General features: G+C 43.3%; 2 protein-coding genes across 4 annotated transcripts in view; both read right to left on the bottom strand.

Annotated features, from left to right (window-relative positions):
- MYO5B (myosin VB) overlaps positions 1–11,478 on the bottom strand; it is a 97,368-nt gene extending 85,890 nt beyond the window's left edge. For both annotated transcript variants that reach the window (XM_053448230.1, XM_053448231.1), the window contains exon 1: positions 11,368–11,478. In XM_053448230.1, the coding sequence (XP_053304205.1) occupies positions 11,368–11,394 (27 nt within the window). In that variant the 5' untranslated portion in view covers positions 11,395–11,478. The remainder of the gene's footprint in view (positions 1–11,367) is intronic.
- A 3,238-nt stretch (positions 11,479–14,716) lies between these two features.
- CFAP53 (cilia and flagella associated protein 53) lies at positions 14,717–22,255 on the bottom strand. 2 transcript variants are annotated; one of them, XM_053457964.1, is made up of 9 exons: positions 22,169–22,255; positions 21,278–21,382; positions 20,143–20,372; positions 18,858–19,031; positions 18,114–18,417; positions 17,364–17,582; positions 16,317–16,533; positions 15,733–15,835; positions 14,717–15,185 (listed from the first exon to the last, which is right to left on the bottom strand). In XM_053457964.1, exons 2-9 carry the CDS (start codon positions 21,347–21,349, stop codon positions 14,945–14,947), a joined length of 1,560 nt encoding a protein of 519 aa, XP_053313939.1. In that variant the 5' UTR covers positions 21,350–21,382; positions 22,169–22,255; the 3' UTR covers positions 14,717–14,944. The 2 variants fall into 2 exon arrangements, with proteins under 2 accessions (XP_053313939.1, XP_053313940.1); XM_053457965.1 differs by having other exon boundaries at positions 22,175–22,246.
- Positions 22,256–23,525: the final 1,270 nt, after the last annotated feature.

Raw genomic sequence — 23,525 nt, 5'->3', positions numbered from 1 at the left:
TTATATATATATAAATTAAAATAGTAAAATAAATGGTTTATATATATATATATATATATATATATATATATATATATATATATATATATATACACACACACATAGTATAATACTAATTTATAATTTTATTCATAATGAAAAATATTAAAATAATATTAATAAAACCAACAGCCGTTATATTACCAGTCACTACAATTTTTTTTTTTTTTCATGTTAGATCATTTTTGAAGGACTACATAATAAAATAACATCTGCCCCGAAAATCCTATCAGAAACAGCGATGCTCCGGCTACAGATCATTTCAAAAGGCGTTTTAACATCCAGTGATCCTAGAAACTGCTTTATATCCGGAATACACTGAAGTTTCCCATCACGAGCCGCCCATCCCTGGAAAAAAGTATTTTATCCGGCAGCTTCAAGACACCTCGCAAACCGCAAGACAGCGGAATAATAACAAAGAAATAGCCAGAATAACATTATTTTACATTCAATGAATTCCCAAGGGGAACAAGGGCGCCATTATTTTGTTAATATCAAATTGAAAATAAGTTTTCAAAAATATTGTTTTCTTTAACGGTTGTAGTTTTTGACCCATAATATAATGTTTTCAGGTGGCTGCATTTTAGCCATTTGTATGAAATCTGTTATCCGAGTCTACTGGACAAATACCCCGACTCCTTATCATCCTGCCTTAGGGTGACTACATTTTATTTCTGCCATTCAGGGACACACTATGAAGCGGATAAAATTACACACACAGGCATATATATATATATATATATCACATACAATGAATTTTATATTAATTATAAGAAAGCCTTGGGAACCATGTTGTTTTCAGATTTAATAACATATTATAATATAATATACATACAATCATTACCAGATATGAGCAGTGTCAGATAATTACCACTTTACTCAGAATTCTTATTCCGGGATAAAGCTTTGGTATGCGGATATAAGGAGATAAAACCTGGTTTTTGTGTGTGGCAACCTTTTTTATAATGTATACAGCGCTCGGGGGGTTATATTACTGTATACAGCGCTGGGAGGTTATATTACTGTATACAGCGCTCGGGGGGGTTATATTACTGTATACAGTGCTGGGGGTTCTATTACTGTATACAGTGCTGGGGGTTATATTACTGTATACAGCGCTCGAGGGGGGTTATATTACTGTATACAGCGCTCGGGGGGGTTATATTACTGTATACAGCGCTCGAGGGGGGTTATATTACTGTATACAGCGCTGGAGGGTTATATTACTGTATAAAGCACTGGGGGGTTATATTACTGTATACAGCACTGGGGGGTTATATTACTGTATACAGTGCTGGGGGGTTAAATTACTGTATACAGCGCTGGGGGGGATTATATTACTGTATACAGCGCTGGGGGGTTATATTACTGTATACAGTGCTGGGGGGTTATATTACTGTATACAGCGCTGGGGGTTATATTACTGTATACGGCGCTGGGGGTTATATTACTGTATACGGCGCTGGGGGTTATATTACTGTATACAGCGCGGGGGTTATATTACTGTATACAGCACTGGGGGGTTATATTACTGTATACAGTGCTGGGGGTTATATTACTGTATACAGCGCTGGGGGGTTTTATTACTGTATACAGCGCTGGGGTTATATTACTGTATACAGTGCTGGGGGTTATATTACTGTATACAGTGCTGGGGGGTTATATTACTGTATACAGCGCTGGGGGTTATATTACTGTATACAGTGCTGGGGGTTATATTACTGTATACAGTGCTGGGGGGTTAAATTACTGTATACAGCGCTGGGGGGTTATATTACTGTATACAGCGCTAGGGGGTTATATTACTGTATACAGCGCTGGGGATTATGCTGTAGGAGGAAATATTTTTTATGAGACTTCCCCTTTAACTTTGGTTCTATACATTTTTTTATGCAGGTTTTCGTTGTTAGCTGACACATCTCTGCTAGAAAGAAATGCTGAGAAGCAGCAGAACGGAATAACCCCCCCCTCCCGCCATATTATTGCTGACTGGTATTCCCTGTGCTGGGAGATACAGAATTATGCTGAGATTCACCAAGTTACGCGTATGGATCTCTCCCAACGTTGGTAATTGGCAGCGTGTTAATGTTCACTGTAGATGTAATGTGTGCTCATCTTTTAGGAAGTTGGAAATATTTTCCAAGGCGAATTAACGATACAATATGCAAATATTTGGAGACTTCGAACTTTCAACAAAGCAAAAAGGAGGAGAGAATGTATATAATATGGAAAAAGCAAAAGAAATCAAAAAGGGTCCAAAACAAGGGTTTGAGAAATTTTTCACCAAATAGTCAGGCAATCAATTTTGAGGCCAAAAATATATATTTTTAGGATACAAAAGTGTACTTTAAAAGAGTGAACCGACCAGAAGACCCTTTAAAAGATTCTGCTGTAGTGATTCACTAAAGACAGCAACAAAATGGTTCTAAAAAAATAGTTTTCATGAAAACCCAAGAAAGTAAAGATTCTGAATCAAGTCACCTGCATTCAAGCAGGGATTTCACCTGTGATATAGCAATGAGAAAAGCAGCAGTTGGGATGGTCAGATATCGTACAGTAGAACATGAAGGACTCAACTCTAGACCAGCCCCGGACTGGTCATCTGGCATAAATCCAGCGGCCCCCTGGCCGACATTGCTCCGTACTCAGTGACAGATCGGGTGCCGCAGCGTGTGGCCACCGGCTGGATACACCCGGCCACAAGCAGGAGAAACATAACATATGTGATTTTAAAGCCGGAAGGAGAATTTCAATCGTGTTATTATATCTGGAGGAACATGTAAATCGAATTACTGCTGGACTTCAGCCACATCCGATCGGAATGTTTGTGAACGAAGCATTAAATTAGGATTATTCTATTACATAATAAAATTCAGCCATTATCATTCTGATATCCAGTCCTTCATGCCTGCTGCCCAGCCCATAATTATCATTCGTGCATTTCATAAAGCGCCCACATACGCCGCTGTGATGTACAATGAAACCAACGTGAGCCCCGTCCTCTTACTTCAGTCACTCAGGTTAAGGATGCACTTGGTCAAGTAGTTACTAAAAGGATACACAGGTCCAAATACCCCATCCTACAGGGTGACAAGACGTACCTCTTCAAATACTTAACCCCAAAAAAAGTGTCTCCCAAAACATTCTTTAAAACAAACGTGGATTATTACTCTTCTGGAAGCATTAGCTACATAAATTGCCATTTGTTGGGTCACAAAGTTTCGGTAAAGTTTCACCCGTCTTTGGCCATCAGAGATGTTGGGAGGTCTTATGCTGGGAGGTCAAACTGATGCCGCCAAACTTTTTTGTGATGCTTCATATTGATAAATCTCGTCATCGCTCCTAAATCCTCAATACGTTTTTCAGACTCGTGGTATGAAAAACCAAAAAAACCCAAAAAGAATACTTTCTCGGGCTTTGTGATGAAAACCATTAAAGCGGAAGGTGGGTAAGACCCATTGAAATGCACTTTGTACACCCTGTGCCTGCTTTTCATCCTTTTCCCTTATTTCATTAAAAAGACCCCCCTATACCTCATTGCCAGGATTGCCAGAAAGCTTTTAACCCCTTCGCGACAAAGCCCGTACATGTAGAGGCTCACAATGTCATTTATGGGTTTAAGGACAAACCGTTCTCCATAAGGGGTTAATTCATCCCCTTGTCCATTAGAAACTTTGTTCCAGGTAATGATGAATACCCAAACCCTTACCGGAAACAATTCTTTATTGACTAAAATGATGCATCAGTCATAATTTTTTCAGGAAACATTTAATTGTCATGTGACGCAAAAGCAAATACCCAATAGGCTGTTGCCATAGGAACTGAAAAGGCTTCATAAGATCTGCTAAGGTTTATTTGCTCCACATAAAGAGTACAATTAATGTTTTGTGGATAGCACGAAGAAGACACGAAAACTCCATTAAAACATAATTATAGCCAGGATGCAAAAAAAATAATAAAAATATAGTGACATTAAAAAAAAAAACTTTTTCTGACTTTTATTTAGGAAATCTTTTACTCTTGAACAAAAGCTGAGGGAAAAAAAACCCGCTAAATAGATTATTTCTGTCCTGATTTTAGAAATACCCATTTTTTTATGTTATTTTTTGCAATAAACACAAGCAGCGTATTGCTATTTTAAATAAATGCCCCCTTTACATTCTGCACTATTTTTTTCTTATTTTTGCAAATTAAATGAGCCCCCCCCTAGGCATTTCCCAAAATTGCCTTAAATAGATAAAATCCAGTAATTGCTCTTAATTACTGTTATGATTTGTTGCACCCCCCACTTCAGACGTAACCTAAAGGGGGATCCTTGGGGGGTCTCATTCATGGTACTTTTAGATGGCTGCGTTAATAGGTTGCGGGTCACTGATCAGAGTATTCGGCTCGTATCCAAACCGCTGATCTTTAACGACGCTCCATTGATTTTGAGCGACGGCCGGCCTCCACGTTTTAAGAAAAATAAGAACAATTTTAGGTTCTTGAATTATTTTTAAATGTTTTTTTTTTGTTTTTTTTATTAAGCCGTGGGAAGTTCGATTTAAATAATAGCCTTGGTATTTCATTGCTCTGACTCAGAACTTAATAACATCTAGGAAGTCAAGTGTGGAATTTTCATGCTGTTTAATTACAAAGCCGGTGTTGAAGGTTCCTGCCGAGGAAAATTTCACCATAAAATGACGACGCCGGCCTCCGAGCCTCAATTTAAGGAAAAAGGAAGACATTTCATTTAATATTTCAGCTCTCCTTCCAAGCGTCTATTACCCCCTGGATACTTTCCATCGATCTTATAGAACCTTTCACGTCAATCCGACACGTTAAAGAACACATAAAAATGGGAGGTTGTCGGGGCCCGGGGCCCCCGGCGCACGTCTCTTCCCTTGAGGGGTTAACCTGCAGCTGGCGGCAGGGGGACAAATAAAGGTGTTGTTCCACTTAATCTGCTGAACGTAACACTTTTGGAACTAAATATAATATTAAATATCCAAAGCTTTTCCGAGAAATAATTCTTCCACCATGTAAAATGTCATTCATCATTTTTGGCGGGAACATTTATTTGTCATGTGACACAAAAGCGATCACTGACAGGTACACTTGGGTTGCCTGTTCTATGGACTGATCCCAGCCCCATCCACTATAAGGCCTCCTATCAGGAATGGGAGAGCTGTGAGGCCCAGGGACTGTCTGATATGTCTGCTGGTTACCATGGCAACTACTGTGAGAAAAATAGCCAAAAAGTGGCAGTTGATCTACTATAAGAATTATAGCCACTCAGTACTCAATGAGGCCACTTACGAGAGATACCAAAAAAAAGTGGTCGGTGGCCAAAAAGGGACAATGCCCCACTCCCTGACCCATTTCTCCAATAAATGGGGCTGTTTATTGCAACGTCACCGGGAACGCCCACCGATGTTGGTGGGACCTCCTGCGACATCAGCGGGTAGTCCTGGTCGCGTGCCGAGGGTAGTTTCCCGAGCCCACGCATTCCCAGATATGCGCCTGCCTAGGGCAGCACCCAATGAGAATGCGGGTTACGTGTGGACCCTCATTTGCTTGCCCCTGGGGAGCCTGTAATGGGTTTCTGTTGAAATTACTACCAACAAAAAAAATGGAAATATTAAAAATATTAACCTCTAGATTACCAGAGATTATGCCTGCACTGGTTCTGCCTAATCGACTAACAGGCAATGAAACCAAGTCTCCAACATGTATGCCTCCTGACCCTTCTGTGATTCAACCTGCGCCGCGCAGCACCTTGTGTTAGCAACGTAGTAGGGCAACAGTGACCCAGCTAACAAAACTAGCATGTAGCGTGTACACAAACTCTTAGCACACGGAAAGCCCCAGCAACTCGCTCGGCCCTGCAGCACACAGCGTCAAGTAGACCTAGTGAAAGGGATGGCTGTGTGTGCTCAATGACAGTCTGCCTCCGTACAGCAAGAGTCAAGAGGGGGAGCGACATGAACCGCATCTGCGCTGTATTTCGGGGAAACTGTGACCCCAAACTTCTGAACAGTGTTTATATATATATATATATATATATATACACATATATATATATATATATATATATATATATACACATATACACACACATATACACATATACAGATCCAAAATGTTGGTAAAGGGAGAGTCAGAGACTGCTCTTGAGCCAGCGCTGTGTTAACCACATACAGAAACATCCCACATAGTAACACGTCTAGATCGGCCTATTTCCAGTGACTAAGACGTGTGCGAAATAACACGGTGAGTACAGAGTACATATTCTGCAGGTGGGAATCTGGCAGGGTGCAGTTTATACAACCCTCTCAGAGGGCATCCGCGCGGCCGTAAAGAAATCCACTCACCGCGATGTTAACGCGGCGTATCGAAGTGACGCAACATGCCAACACACCTGAGAAATGAAACGGGAACTGCCGCCGCGACAGCTTTTACAATAAGTACAGACCTCCATTGACATTAAAGCTCCCTGGGCTCAGGGGATCTCCCCAACTGGCCCGTGATGCCCACTGCAAACGAAATAGGGACCGTGGGGCCGTTATGCAGGGCAGCGCATGAAAATTAGGACTGTCCTACGAAAACCAAGATACTAGGAACAACATTATTACATGGTCACCCAAATCTTGGACTTTACAAAGGCAGGTAAAAAATTAAATATATATATATATACACACACACACACACACACTGGTATATATTATTACACTACTACTACTATTACTATTACTACTACTATTATTTTCTTTTTATTCTTTTTTTATTTATATAGCGCCAACAATATCAGCCAAACTGTCAGGGTTTTTGCCCCAATATCAGGGCAAAAGGGCAGATCAGGGTCACACAGTCTGCAGCCGACTCCTTCCTATCCCCCCCGCTGTGATCATATGTAAGACTCCCGATTGGTGCTTTTGCTGCAAGTACGTTGATACATTACATAGAAGCTTCATGACGGGTTATTAAAGGGTTAATGTGTCAAGCATCTCAGGGTCATTTAAAAAGTTGTTGGGTATGATTATACATAATGCTGTCTTAAAGTTGCTGTTCCACTTAGACAAAAACATGTTATGGCAAATAAACCTAAAATAAAATACATGGGGGGTTATATAGAATACCCCCTCATTTGCCCCTTTTCCCATCTGCCCCACCCACACCTAATGCGTGTGCAGGAGGCGTGTTTGGCCGAGCATATTTCCTTGCATGGGAGGGTCTAACATGGACCCCCTCCAGCGCTGCGTTAAAAAAAATTGATTTCAATGAGAGCACTTTCCTGTTCCGAGCAGCCAATCAGTGGCGAGAATGTGCAGATCACAGAGGAGGCGGGGAGCTGCAGCTTCTACCTAAGGTAGAATGTATGCATTCTTCTTTAGTCGGGACCTCAGGCACAATAAACAGTCCCTTTAATTTTTTTTTTCCATTATATGTATATTTTAGCGTTTCGGGAAATGATTATACTGCATGAATTATCTGGGTTATCATCAATAATAATTTCTGGCACCCATGGGGTCTCTCCCGCCGTGATAAGTGTTACTCATTGAGTCTCGCTATCTCCACCAAGTCTCTTTTTTAAATGTCTTTCCTTAGATTATTTTTACAGAAATAAAATTAAATAAATTAAATTAATAAAAAAATAAAACGGGGAAAAAAAGCTGGCCTTTCAAGTTTTGGGACAGACGGTCGTCAACATGAAACCGTCTGCTCCAGAGACCATTAGAACTAAAAACATAGAGAAGTGAAAAAAGGAAATCTTCCGGTCTGGCCGGAGTGTTGTGTTTACGGCTTCCAGGTAATAAGTCACCAAGGTAGCTCATGTGCTAACACTGCCTAAGGCAAATATGGGATTGAGGGACTGTCACACAAGCGGCGTGTTTAGTGTAAACGTACAGCCATTGAATGTAGATCCTACAGACTTTAATCTACGTTTGTGTCAGATCACCGAGTGATGATTAGAAGAAATCAGCTGTCTCGGCAGTTTTCCAGCCCCGGAAGAGTTTTAATTAATTAATTTTTTTTCTTGTGTTTGAAACGTAGATACATTATGAACGATCCCTCGGCTATTGCAACCGAAACTGCTAAAAAAACTTCCGCTTTCACCCTATGCACCTGCCCAGGGGTGACCCACCTGCCCCCCGGAAATCAAAGCGCCGGCAGAACCTAAATCCCTCTCCCAGAAACATTTCGTGATTTCATTGCACACAAAAAATAAATATATATATTTATCTCATTTATGTTTTTCACTAAAATAATAATGCTTGCTTTACAAAAAGCATTGTGCTACTTTCTAACCACACTCAGGTGGCTAAACCAAAGCAGATCTTGCGGGGAAATCCAGACTATGGAATACTTTACTGTGATGGTGGTAGATACATAAGTGGAACAGCCTCCCAGCAGAAGTGGTGGAGGAAAATACAATGAGGGAATTCAAACATAGATGGCATATGGCTCCGGAATCTAAGGTGAGACCAACGACTGATTAAAAAATAACGGGCACACTAGATGGGGCTGATCTGCTGTCAGATTCTGTGTATCCCATATAACATACCGCTAATATCCCACATCACATCCATGCTAATATCCCATATAATATCCCGCTAATATCCCATACAACATCCCGCTAATATCCCACATAACATCCACGCTAATATCCCACGCAACATCCATGCTAATATCCCATATAACATCCATGCTAATATCCCATATAACATCCACGCTAATATCCCATATAACATCCACGATAATATCCCATATAACATCCACGCTAATATCTCATATAACATCCACGCTAATATCCCATATAACATCCATGCTAATATCCCATATAACATCCACGCTAATATCCCATATAATATCCCGCTAATATCCCATATAACATCCACGATAATATCCCATATAACATCCACGCTAATATCCCATATAACATCCACGCTAATATCCCATATAACATCCATGCTAATATCCCATATAACATCCACGCTAATATCCCATATAATATCCCGCTAATATCCCATATAACATCCACGCTAATATCCCATACAACATCCCGCTAATATCCCATACAACATCCCGCTAATATCCCACATAACATCCATGCTAATATCTCATATAATATACCGCTAATATCCCATATAACATCCACGCTAATATCCCATATAATATACCGCTAATATACCACATAACATCCACGCTAATATCCCACATAACATCCATGCTAATATCTCATATAATATACCGCTAATATCTCATATAACATCCCGTGTAATATCCCATATAACATCCACGCTAATATCCCATATAAAGTTCACGCTAATATCCCATATAACGTCCACGCTAATATCCCATATAACGTCCACGCTAATATCCCATATAACGTCCACGCTAATATCCCATATAACGTCCACGCTAATATCCCACATAACATCCACGCTAATATCCCACATAACATCCACGCTAATATCCCATATAACATCCATGCTAATATCCCACATAACATCCACGCTAATATCCCATATAACATACATGTTAGTACATGCTAATATCCCATATAACATCCCCTGTTATATCCCATATAATATACATGTTAGTGCACGCTAATATCCCATATAATATACATGTTATTACACGCTGATATGCCATGAGCAAATGGCTGCAAACTGCGTGTAACTCGGCCGGCTGCGGTGTTCGGGAGATTAGAAGGTTTTGTGGCAGGTTGTGGCAAATACAGAAATCCACCCAACAGCCAGCGCCTGCGTTTCTACATCACTCACTCTCAGCAGTTATACAGCCGACACTCGGATTTATGACTTTGTGGTGGGGCAATAGGGCATCATGGTTTATTTACACATTAACCCCGAGTTCCCTGGGAGCCGAGGGTTATCTAACAGCCACCATAATGTATGTTCTATCATGGGCTTTTAGACTCCAAATGGTGCTGAACCACAACTCTGAGCACCCTCAGCCTCCAGCTGGACAGTGCAAGGGGCAGTCAGGGGTCATTTAACCTTTTGAGCGCCGTACAGACACCTTTTATGACTGACTGAACTAAAGAAAAAATTCTAAGAAAAATATGTAGTCTTCTAGATTGTAAGCTCTTTGGGCAGGGCCCTCCTCACCTGTTTCTGTAAGTCAAATTGTTATGTTATATATTACTTGTCATGCCTTGTTTACCCATTGTACAGCGCTGCGGAATATGATGGCGCTATATAAATAAATAATAATAATAACACATTGTACAGCGCTGCGGAACATGATGGCGCTATATAAATAAATAATAATAACACATTGTACAGCGCTGCGGAATATGATGGCGCTATATAAATAAATAATAATAATAACACATTGTACAGCGCTGCGGAATATGATGGCGCTATATAAATAAATAATAATAATAACACATTGTACAGCGCTGCGGAATATGATGGCGATATATAAAACAATACGTAATGGTCGATGTGGGTTGGATTGTTGTGAAACGTATCGGCATCGTCTAATTCTATGAAACCAGTTTAGTTGCCACATGTTACCAAATGCAAATGAATGAGTCTCCGACACGTCCGGAGGGACTGGCGGCTCTTGAGGGCCCCTTAAAGTGATCCCAGGCCCTCAGGGGCTCCTTAAGGTGACTGTCGGCTCCCAGGGGCCCCTTAAAGTGACTGCTGGCTCTGGGGGTCTCTTTAAAGTGACTGTCAGCTCTGAAGGGGCTCTTAAAGAAGTGGGGCGAATCAGCCAATACCCTGATCTCTGTTAACCCTACAGCTGCTGGGAGATATCAGCACAGCGCATACTGGAGTCTCCAGTGTTTGTGGCCGCCACAGGGGATAATCCCAGTACACCTGCAGGGAAACCCAGTAACTGCAGCAGGGACACCAGTGACAATTACATGGAAACCAGTAGCTGGAGCAGAGACACCAGTATAAACAACACGGAAACCAGCAACACCGAACTGCCCCAGGGGCACGGCGCAGACCACCGGGACAAGGGGGGGGCAGTACACGGGAACACGGGGGGGGGACCAGTACACGGGAACACGGGGGGGGGACCAGCACACGGGACAGGGGGGGCAGTACACGGGAGGGGGGAAGAGAACCAGCACACGGGACAAGGGGGGGGGCAGGAGACCAGTGGATACTTAGTACTGCTGTACAGAAGGGAGGCGGCGACCGCGGGGACCGGAGTAATAAGGGGACCCGTAACCGGCGACCAGAACACAAAACCAGTAACTGCAGCAGGAACCCAGTAAAGGCGCATCAACAAAACGCATGTGGATCCCGCACTCGGACTCACATACTCAGTGGACCCCGCACTCAGTGGACCCCCGCTCACACTCACCCGGGAGTAGAGTTCACACACAGACATGCCGCCGGTGCCCGGGCTTCCTCCGCAGCCGGAGACCTTTCCTGGGATCCTCCTCTCCCGGTGCCGGCGGCGCCCACAGCTCGCTCCGCCTCACACCGCTCCCTGCACAGGTGTGGGAGGAGTGCGCCGGGCCCGCTGACAGTGCGCTCCGACTGTACCGACACCGCTCAGGGACCGTGGGGCAGCGCCGCACTCCCGGTGATCATCCACACAGGGGCTGCTCTCATCTAAAGATTTAGGGCAATACCATACACCCCATGTACCTGCCCCGTACACCCCTTCCCCCCACCTCAACCACCATACCCTTTACCCCTACCCCCCATTCTCTTTACCCCATACCCTTTACCCCCATCCCCATACCAATTAACCCCCCACACCCCTACCACCCATACACTTCACCCCCACATACCCCTACCCCCATATCCCTTAACCCCCATATCCTTTACCCCACTCCTACCCCCATATCCTTTACCCCCCACACACACCCCTACCCCCATATCCTTTACCCCACTCCTAACCCCATATCCTTTAACCCCCCACACACCACTACCCCCATATCCTTTAACCCCCACACATCCTACATTTAGGAACAGCCGCCCAGCAGAAGCGGTAGAGGGTAATACAGCGAGGGGATTTAAACATGCATGGGATAGACATACGGCTCCTGATGTGCCGGCAGGGTCTGTTGATATAAGCGGTGCGCGCGGGACATCTGCTGGATGGATGAGGCATACTGCGGGTAAAGCTTCAGTTCCATTTAGCTTTCTGCCCATGAATGCTAATGAAGACTTTCATTGGTCACAGTGTGGAAATGGGTAATTAAGACTGAGCCATTCTATAGTTCCCCACAGGCAGTATGAGAAGGAGTCAGGGTGAGACCTCCCTTTGTGGCTTTTATGGCTGGAATCCTTTTCCACAGGTGGTTTAGAAGTATTCTTTAGCTCCACAGTCAGGGCTATGAGGTTGAGATTTGGGGCTTCAGCCCCAGTAGTCCCCCCCCCCCCAGCAATGCCCCGGTCAGTCTGGGTTTTTGGGCACTGTCCCACATAAATGCCCCACTGTACTGGGGACCACGGGCCAGACTCCCACGTTGCTCTGAAGACAAGTTGGGCAGGGGGCCTCGGACCCCACTCACCCCTGAAATGTTGAGGGGTATTCCGACACCCATCTTCGCCCAGAGGCGGTACATTGAATGACGCGAGACCCCCCCCCCCGGGAGACATTGGCGGGGAAATGAAATTTAAGAAACGCATTTAGGTTTCGTTCCATTAACGGAAACATCTCTTCTTTTTTTGTGTTTGCAGCTTGAATGCTGACTTGGCCGTGACAGGAGGTCGCCCGTGGGGGGTTCTAAGAGAGCGAAGCTTGGGCTCCGTTCTGCATAATTTAGGTGGGTTTCGTGTTGAAGGGTCCGCTGATGCAGACTTCCTGGTTTGGATGACGTGTGTTTGCTCGAGCTCCCCTCCCGCTTGCCGCTGCGCATGTCCTCAATGCTCGCCATCAGCCAGGACACACAGGAGTTCCAGGGAGCCTACAGAGATGCCCCCCCCATGCATGCGCAGATAGTGCTCCAACTGGTTTCAATGGGGACTCTTTCCTGCCACCGACTGGACGAACAGGTCTTCTATCCCGACCCTGTCTAGGGGAGATGCAGTCGAGCATTGAAGGGCACAGCCTCGCCCCATCCATCTCCGGAGTTTCCTCAACCTGACCCCTTTTTAGAGATGATAGTACATGTAAGGGTGGGTAGATGGGGCATTTACTGGGCAGCGAACCCTGTGATGTTACACCGCTGCCCATATGACCAGACGCCCTGGAATCATGGTGGGTATGTTCAGTGATGATTGCTAGGAGGCCACAGAGAACGTGGACTGTAGAGCCTGAAGCCTTCAAGACTCTACTGGAGATAGACTAGAAGGTCCTTGAACATGTGCAGAGCGGCACCGAATCTTAAAGGTGTCAACGGGAAGCAAATTATGAGAAGTGAGAAGAAACAGAAAAGATTCTGTAGAAGAAAAGAAAAGCGGGATAATTATTAGCCTTTACAGGTAAAATATTCACCAGGTCTCAATCTTGGTGGCCCAGAGAGGTCGAATGTCTAACAGCGGCCGCTGAGGCGTGTCAAAAAGATAGAAGACGGGGCTTACGCAGCCTGATTTGGATGAAGTGAGAGAAAGGAGCTGAATGTTTCTCTCTGTGTGAGATTCTAGAACGAGTCTTTGGCAATGGGCTGGAGGAGATGGCCGAAGGGTGGAGAACCACGGAGGGCTCTTGGGAACAGGTTGAGTCGCGGTAAACATGAAATGACTGGTGACTTTTAAGTTAGGAGAAGAAGCATTAATCTGTTCGTCGCCAGGACCGGGGAGATGCCCAAGTCCACAGTTTAATGGATGGAAAACCAGCAGGAGAGCGCAGGCTTTCAGGACGATTTCCAGAAAATTCAATGAAAAATCAAACTAAACTAAAACGCATCAGGTTTCTGCTGATTCGGAGCTCCTCTCCTGCTGCATCCTACGCTACGGCCTGGTTATAAGATCTTGTAAATGTTCAATTTGCCCTTTTAGGAAGACCATTATTTTTAACCCTTGTATTGCTTAATGACCAATTGGAGCCCATTAGACAGGAAAGTCTCATAGTAGGAAAAAATTCCTCCTTGAGCATAAAACTCAGTGCTGGTTTTATGTCCTTTTGCCCCAATAAACTCTTTTATCTGCGGACCTGGAGGCGGACATTGTTGTCGGTCATGTGATGTTTACTGCTTAAACACCACACTGAGCTGATGCTTTATGGCAATGATAATGAAGTCCCTTCCTCCATAGACTTTCATTAGTCAGAGAGTCTGTCTGGATGATTAGGCCCGAGTCATTCTATTGTTCCCCACAGGCAGTATGATAAAGAGTCGGGGGGTTTAGTAGATCGAGGTTCAGATAACAGAGCGAACACTCATAAAAACGGCTGATATGCAGCTGCCTGAAAACATTATATTTTGGGGTAAAAACTACAACTGTTTTTAAAAAGAAAACAGCAAAATATTTTTGTAGACTTTTTTTTTTATCAGATAATGAAGTAATAAAGAGCTCCCCTTCAAGCATGGGTTCTCACCCTAGGCCTTAAACGCGTATATACACCACTGGCCCCTGGGACAGTGGAACCCCCCCCCCCCGTGCCGGCCATTGCCTGCATTTAACCTGTATGAGCTGCAACATGTACTTATTTGACTGGTTTTGGCTTTACAGAACCCATGTAGTCATTACCCGTTCCGTGCCGTGAAGGCCACCATGCAAAGCGTTGTCATTAACAGAACAGAATACAGTGGCGGATTTTTGCAAATATTGCATGTTTCTTCTTTAATAAAATGTTTCTCACCCCCCAAAAAAGCGTTTTATTGAGAACTGCTGCCACTTTAGGGTTTAACCTATGAGATGCCAAAACAGTCCTGGGAGCGTTCTAAGAGTCAGACGGGGTAAAAATGCTATATTGGAGTTTGACAAATTTGTCAGGAAAGTTGAGGGTTAAAGGGAAATTAAAAATGAATTCGGCACGCGAAAGGTTAATTTGTTAGCCAATCTTTTGGGCTGGAAATGCGGGCCTTTCTCAGGGGGTGAATATGTTCCTGACCGACGTAGGGACGGGAAAGGATGTCGCGCAGTTTCTGCTGGTAGGCGATTTCGGCCCGCTGCCCGTCCTCGTATTCCCGCAGTTCCTCTTCTTTCTGTGCGTCCCGCTGCTGCTGCAGGAAAGCCACCTGGCCAAGAAGCTGCTGCTTATACTGCGCCGCTTGCTTCAGTTTCCTACAGAGGAAAAACACACGGCGTTGTGACATCACCGTACATACCTCCCATGTGCCCCTGTTTCAGAGGGACAGTCCCTCTCTGGGACCAAACCCCCTTTATCCTTTCCCCACTGATGCCCCTCTTCTCTAGGGGTAGAAGTGAATTTGTGAAGCTGTGGGTACAATGTTCAGCATACTTTGTCCTTCATGGCTATAACAGAGCCCTGCTTCGTGTCTCATGGCCACGTGCCCAGGGCCACCATCAGGCATTAGAACCAGTATCCTTGTAAGGGGCCTGGGCCAGCACGAGGGCCATTTCTCCCTGATCTGTCACAGGCCCCACTGTCCCCTTTCCAGGGACTGGGTCCTGGTGGCATTTTTCCGGACACTTTTGGCCTGTGGTGGGCCAATGCGAGACCATAAGGTAGGATAGGGCCAAGGAGCCCTGACCACAGGTTTGTAGCGAGCACCAAGACGGCTCGGCATTCGGTGATGTCCACCGTAACACCGTCGTAATCAGCTTCATACAAACCAGTTCCTGAACACTGCTTTAGAAAAATGATTACCTGGCGTTTCTTTCCACTTCCAGCTGCTTGTGCTCTTCAATGGCCTTTTCCAGGAGCTCTTTGTCATGCGCAAGCTCTTCCTGTTCTATAGCATTTCTTTCCACTACCGAAAGAGAACAAAAATAAAATTACGCAAATTCATCAATCACCTTCACAAAACCTGTCCTGTGATCATACGCAGAATGACCCAATTGTCACCCAAAAACTAGACAAACTAAAGGAGATGGATGAGACGTCCATTAAACAAAGCCCAACAGACACCTGGATGTTTCAATGTTTTACCCAATTTAGAAGGTGCTAGACAAGTGAATCAGCCTCCCAACAGAAGTGGTAGAGGTTAGACATGCACGGGTAGGCATAAGGCTCTCCTGAATCAAAGACAAGCCAAAGGGCCAGAGAGATCACATAATATATAGCCCAATAGCCCAACTTCCCCACAAAGGGAAGGTGCAGAAATAAATACATTGGGGGGTATATATTGAGGGCAATTTGGGTGCAAACTATTTTTTTTACATTCTGAACTCCTAGAAATGATGGCGAAATAAATATGTAGCATTTTAAAACGCCGGCAAAAGCTTTCTTACACTTCTCTTTAATCTGAAGTCTGCGTGTGTCCATGACATCCTTCATCAGGCGGTTCCTGGCCTCCTTCTCCAGCCTCAGCTGCGTGGCCCGCTTAGACCAGGACTTCTCCAGCTCCACCTCAATCAGCTTGTCCAGGTCCTTCTCCTGACGCCTCTCTTCTTCCAGCTGCCGGGCCAGGTACTCCCGGTACGTTTGCTGCTCTCTCCGCAGCTCAAGCTAGAAAGCAAACCAGGCTCCATGTTAATAAGAAGCTAATAACGGGGGATAATGAAAGAATCTATCATTTAACCCACTAATGACAAAGCCCGTACATGTACGGGCTCAAAATGCATTGTTTTCAATTGGTTTAGGGATCGCCCATAGTCCTTAAGGGGTTAAATAACCTTATGGAGAAGGGCGTGAGGGTAGAGAGCATATTCCTTGGTGAATTAAGGCCTGATGCGTTATAGAGAATTCATTCTAATGAGTTAAACAACTTGAAATCGAGTGGAAACATAGCGATCGCTCATTGAGATCTCTCTTTTGGGATGTAAGAAGCTCCCCGGTGGTGAAAGAAGACCTTGCGTGAGCTGTAGTTTCATTTAACAATAAATTGCGGTGAAATGAAACGGTTCATCTCGGCTTATTAAATAGGCGCAAATCTGTTTGAAGCGGGGTGACATTTTTACTCATTAAAAAAACTGTGATGTCATCAAAAAGTGCGGTCGCAGACAGGTTCTACTGGGCTGCCACCTAAAAAAAAACTACACTGATTTAAATCAATCAAATGAACACAAAGCCAATAAAGAACATTTAAGGTAATTTACAATATATAACATTTTTAACTTTTTTTGATATTTTTTTTGTGTAAAAAAAATGTAAAAACTGAACTGTAAGTATCTGTTCATTTCATTAAAATCTTCTTTACAGCAGGGGGTTAATACAATGGCACATGCATAAGGCTATCCTGAATAAAAGAGATCAAGGGCTAAGTAAGGTCTTACAGCAGCTAGAACAATGGATCATACAGAGGGACCGAATGGCTGTTAGCCACCAAAATGTCTCACTTTTCTTTGAAGTTTATCCTTTGAGTCGTCATGTGTGTCCTTCATAATCTGCTCCATGATCTTCATGTCAAGGGCCAGTTCCTCCTGTTGTTCCCGAGCCAGGCGCTTCATCTTTAGACGAATGGATTTGTCCAACATGTTCCGGACTTCTGACTGCTTCTGGTGTTTGTCCATCACAGCTCGTTCATCCTCCATCTTCATTAGTTGTCGCTGCTCTTCCTGCACCAAAAACATTGTATTTACCATGACAAGTGGATTCGGAAGAGACAACCAGGCAGACTTTATTGTCTCAGAAAGCCAATAGGAATTAACATTAACAACTGCCGACAGTAAGGTTCTAGGTATTGCTATACAGAATGACGTATTGGCTGATCATTTGTGTTCTAGAACATACAGAATTACTGTTCAGTTAATTTACATAAACCTATTTGATGAAAAAAAGACTTATAGTACAGAAATAATTTTAGTTTGCATGCAAACACAGCCAGGTATGAGTAGATGACCACTGCTTGTCACTTGTAAGTACAATCTAACCCAGAGCTCGCCACGTGAGGCCACCAGCCAGGTCACCAGTGAGTCCACGTCTCTCTCCAGAAGGTTTACGCAGTAATTCAGTAATTATCCGAAATATATTATGGCTATATCATGGATTACACCTACTGTTTAACCGTTTCTTTGTGAAAGTACACCAATACAACGATGGCCAAAAACACTGACAACCTATCCAGCTAGAATGGTGGAGAACGTTACCAGTAAACGGGCTTCTTCTTCTTTTAGCCGCTTCCCCTCCATTTTCTGGGCTTCTGCTGCGGCTCTCTGGGCTTGAAGAACATCTAACATTTCCCGGTTGAGTTCTTTTTGTCGTTGGGTGTCTTTCTCTTCACGTTCCACTTTGGCCATCCGGTCCTTTTCCCACAGCTGGGCAAAGAGGTTGTCTTCTTCTTTGCGCTGCCTGTTCAGCTCCTCTTTAAGTACGAGCTGTGCTTTCCTCTCCGTGCACACCTCGTTCTGGTGAATTTGAGACCTCAGGGAACGCAGATCTTCACATTGTTCCCTGAAAAGATATTGGAGAACTTACAGTATTCCAAGAGAGGTCTACACATAGAAAGGGCAACCAATGGAAGGTTCCAGCAGACCATTGTTAACCAGAACTTGCTACTCTACTAAGGAAATTGTCCTCATATTTAATGTTTAATCCCATAAACACCATTACAATTCAGTAGGTTTACTTCATATACTTAGCATTTTTTTAGGAGAGTTCAGCTTTAGAAGGCATCTCGCAATGGATTTCTGGCCAAGGAACGCCAAAGAAATCAGCAGAAGAAGTCGAAACCAAGTCAACTTTGGTGATGTGTCAACAAAGAATCAAATTGGCATATCTTGCATGTGCTTGGGATAGCTATTTGTCTTTAATTAATATAAATAACACATGAAGAACATGCCGAGAATAAAAAGTTGGGTGGCATCTCACAAACATTAAAATGTAACATGTACCTGAACTGTTGCTCACGCTTCTCAGCGACTATGGCCAACCTTTCCTGCTCTCTCCTCTCTCTCAGGCTCTTGGCGCGTTCTCTCATTTTCGCCTGTCTCTCCAGGGTGGTTTCCTCCATGGACTCCATTTCCCGGATGTGCTCCATCTCCTCGGCCTCCAGTAAGGCCTTAAGTCTGAGTCCAGAAACAGAAATCAGTAAAAGGCATCCTAGTTCTCTTTGTAGAACATCTAACAATTTAGGGCATGTATCAAGTAAATATGTATTTGTTACCTAACTCAAAAACACTAAAGCACGTGGTGGTTACTGGTGGACGGAAGAGAATTACGTTTAAGACTAAGGGGTTTATTCAAGAGTGGGATTTAAAAAGTTGGGTTGCTGTTTCAGCCTCTTCTTAGCTTTGGATCTTGAGCATGGTGGAATTCTCCTGGGTCATTACCAGGAGGAAAGTAAGTCAGAAGTCAAGCTGCCAAAAAGTTCCTCCTTGAAGAAGGATGCTTACAAGGACCCTGTTATCTGGAAGGCGATTCATTGACCTGGGCAGAGGACCGACTCAGCTCCTCAACATCATACTGGTCCGTCATGATCCGCTAGTTTCCTTTTCATTGAATGAACTTAAGGTGAGGAAAAGCATTTTCACGGTATGGGAGCTGCTTTCTATAATGTTAACTCTGACTTTCAAACCAACTTCTCCCTCCCTCCCCCAAAAATTACATTTCCAAGAGTAAATGATGCACAGCAAGTGGAAGAACATCTAAAACACCCGTATTGCAGATTCTAGAATATGTTTAATAAATCATATTCCGGCCGACACGGCTGTCAGAGGGACAGGAGAAGGAATGGAAGTAAAACATCAAAAACTAGCATTTGAAACAATTCATATAAATGAAGGAAACTCTATATTTTACGCAGCCCGTTAAGATCAGCACCATAGAGCTATACATTTAGTTGCAGAAGATTTCAAGACCCCAGAGGACCCCTCTTTAGACGGAACCTGAAGAAGGAAGCTTGTTTAAAGGTTGTAAAAAGATATGCGACTCTGCGGCTAACTCTCAGACTTTCGTGGACAAAAAAATCTTCGGAAATAAATGATAAAAACAAGGTTTTGCGATAACCTACGAGAGGTTCTACCTGAACAGGTTCCGGACTCAAGGGCACACAATCCATGATGAAACGGGATGTTGGGCTTTCCCGATTGCTTGCTGTATCCATGAATCTAGACCAGTGATAAGACACGTGGAAATTTGCAGAACTGTGGTTAAGACACAAACACCCCAGTTGCTCACCTCTCTCTCCTCTCCTCCACGTGCATCCTATAATCCTCCATTGTCGCGTAGACCTTTCTCTGCACTGTGTTGTGGATGATTTTGTGGTCGGTGAGCCTCTCCCATTTGCTCTTCATGAATCCCAATCGTTCATCTTTGGCGAAGGCCAACAGTTTGTCCCGAGCCTCTTCCTGGCGTCTTGATTCAATAATCAAAAAATCGACCGGCCGTCGCGAGGGAAACTTGGCTTTCTATGGAAAACGGGGGGCAAATAATGCTGAAATTTAGGAAGACCTCCTACTGGCATTGGACCTGTCTTTGCCCACAATCTGCCCTCGTCCTATACTGGTATTTTCCTGCTCACTTCTATATTCTATCCAACAAGTTCTGTACATGATAACTCTCAGGGTTTGACCCGAGACTCAGGATACCAATCTCATGGTAAAGGTGGCAAATTCTCAGGGTCACATGATCTGAATCTGACTCTTTCCTATTACACACTGATGATGTCGTATCTAAGACTCGCGATTGGTGCTTTTTCGACCAGTATGTTATTATTATTATTATACTTTATTTATAAAGCGCCGTCAGATTCCACCGCGCTGTACTTACATCTACAATGTTATGGTTGATACCCCTGCTTGAATGCAGATGACATAATTACGTGTCGAGGTTTCCTAAAGGACCGTTATTAGAGCCATTTGGGTAACAGATTTGCTTTGCGTGGGACAGTCATGATTTTGCCACTCTATCCCGTGGTCCACAGACCTTTTGATTGGGGGTACAATTAGGTATGAATACCCCGCAGAGATTACAGTTCAAGTCTAAGTCATATCTTCTGCCGGTGCAAAGGAACTACTAGATATCATTAAGTGTCCTATCACGCAGGGAGTATCACAGAGCAAGCCTCCCAACTGTCCCACTATGTGAGGAACAGTCCTGCTTCTACCACTCTATGCTGCTGAGCTCTACTTCTGTCCCAGATCATACCCCAGGAGGTGGCTACCGCAGGACGCCCAACTAAGGTGGGGTTCAGATGGATACAAAATCCACTCAAAAACATCTTTTTCTTCTTTTCCAGAAACGGCAAGAAGCAGGACTCCTAAATCTCACAAACAGAGAAGAGGCGAGAAAATACATTTTCCTGGCGACTTACCACGGCCACATTGTGTGGGGCTGGTCCGGTGACCTCCCTGCAGCGGGGTCGGCTCCTCTGACCCACCAGCATGGTTTATTTCTGTGCCGTGAAGACAATACGATCCTGAAAGGAAGATTTTTGGGGTCATAAATAAATATTATACATATATTGGACCTTGCAGATCTACACATCAGAGCCTGTCCTTTCCAGCAATCAAACCTGATACACATGGGTGTACTTTATCAAACACTTCACGGGGCCCCCTAAGACCCTATTAAGTCTATAATATTTTATTAGACAAAGTTTGTGTGTTCATTTTCTAAAGATTAATTTAAAGATTCCATAGGTGAAATTTCCCTTTTTTTATTTGCAAATAATGTGTGCATGGGTTTGTACAGACATTATAATTGATATGTATGTATATACGGTATATATATATACCGTATATATATATAGCAATTATATTTAGGTTAGCAAACGTGTTAATGAATTGGATAAGCATAGTACTACTTACTACACATATTGTGCAGCGCTGTGGTACAGGATGGTGCCATAAAAATCAATAAATCAATAAATGTACAGTGTATATGTGTATAAACATAATAAAAAAGTACAGAGAATATGTGTGTGTGGGTATATATTTATATAGATTGGATTTGAAACTGCTGGGTATATGTTAGTGAATTTAATAGAATAATATCACATTTATATACAGTACGGAACCGGATGTGTGCAAATATAATGGGAGATTAGGTGGTGTGTGAGGTATGATAGCATAATGTATGTGTATATGTGTGTGTAATATATATATATAATATATATTACCGGTATATATATATATATATATTGATGTAACAGTGCTGGCATTTCGGCTCATGCACTAAGCAGCACATGCTGGCCTCTCATTACCTTCACCATTTAGGGGCCCCCGGCTCTCCTGGCTCTCAGATCCCCGGGCCCAGCTTTCCACTTACTGAATCAGCATGTTTAGCGTCCAGTTGCCGGAGTAACGGTATCTACGGATGTGACGACACCGGTATCCCAGCAACAGGAGGACACGCTTTTCCGTGAGCCGCCAGGTGGTGGCGCCCGAGTCCCTCAAATGATTAGAAAAGGATGGATAGAATAAAAATACAGAATTGATGTACAGATACAGAGCATTATTATATATATATACTTATTATACTGAGAAATATTCAAATATTATTATTATTAAGTGGTAATAAAATAAGCAAAATTTGGTAAAAGATGAGAACTTTATTGGGTAACTGAACTGCATCAGATTCCAGGCCTTCTGGGCTGTATACTATACTATACTATACTATACTATATATAATAATAACTTTAGGTATCATCTTTACCAAATGTGATAATTTTCTTTCCGCGCTAATTCATTTATTAGTTGAGCTTACGTTATTAACCCCTTAAGGACAATGGGTGGTCCTTAAACCCATTAATGACAATGCATTGTGAGCCTGTACATGTATGGACTTTGTCATGAAGGGGTTAATAATAAGAAGCACCTAGTTGCCATACGTTCCAGGTGCTCGGTGCCACTGTGCTGCCTCTAGGATTTGTGGGAATGGTAATTTGTTTTACTTACAGGACAACATGTGTGAAAATGTGTACATTCTATATAAATAAATACACGCGAGAGTATGTGCCCCCTACCTGCCCCACACCTACCTCTACAAACCAACCACATTACCCCACATGGCCGACGTAGCCACCCTAGCCGGTAGGACAGGTCCAACGCACCACTAACACCTGCCCAGGAGAGGGCTGGCAAGGGGTAATAAATTGCACTCCCATTGATTTCAATGAGAGTTCTTTTTTGCCACTGATTGGCTGTTTCCATCGGCCAATCAGTGGAGACAATTGTCAGGCCATAGAGGAGGAGGGGAGCTGCAGTTTCTTTTTTTATTATTTTTGTAATAATTTGTTGGTGAGTCTGACATTATACTGTCCCTTTAAATGTAACAGATCACACATTAAACACAATTTAATTGTTTATTTATTTAATGTGTTTTTTTTTGTTTTTAGTTCTGTACCCTTTACATGTTTCATTAATAATCGTCCATTATTTTTATACTTTTTATATTTCGATCATTATTCCTACTTCGAACTGGCGAAGAATGTTAAGATGTGGACTTTGAACCGGCGGATCAATATACGTATCAGTATGACATAATATTCTTTCATGTGACAATAGTGCAAGGGTCACGCATCACATGCTCGAGGTGTCATCCAGATCTGATATAGGAAA

This window comes from Spea bombifrons, chromosome 1 (assembly GCF_027358695.1).
Source record: "Spea bombifrons isolate aSpeBom1 chromosome 1, aSpeBom1.2.pri, whole genome shotgun sequence".
In the NCBI taxonomy this organism is placed as follows: domain Eukaryota; kingdom Metazoa; phylum Chordata; class Amphibia; order Anura; family Pelobatidae; genus Spea; species Spea bombifrons.
The sequence above is the reverse complement of the archived record's forward strand: the minus strand, read 5'-3'. Positions and strand labels throughout refer to the sequence as shown.

Excerpts from the sequence above, each read along its gene's own strand:
- CFAP53 (XM_053457964.1), bottom strand. The coding sequence starts at position 21,349 with ATGCTGGTGGGTCAGAGGAGCCGACCCCGCTGCAGGGAGGTCACCGGA. Across the intron at positions 16,534-17,363 it reads AGGATAAACTTCAAAGAAAA|CTTGAGCTGCGGAGAGAGCA; the intron begins GTGAGACATTTT and ends TTTGCTTTCTAG. Across the intron at positions 15,186-15,732 it reads GAAGTGGAAAGAAACGCCAG|GAAACTGAAGCAAGCGGCGC; the intron begins GTAATCATTTTT and ends TTTCCTCTGTAG.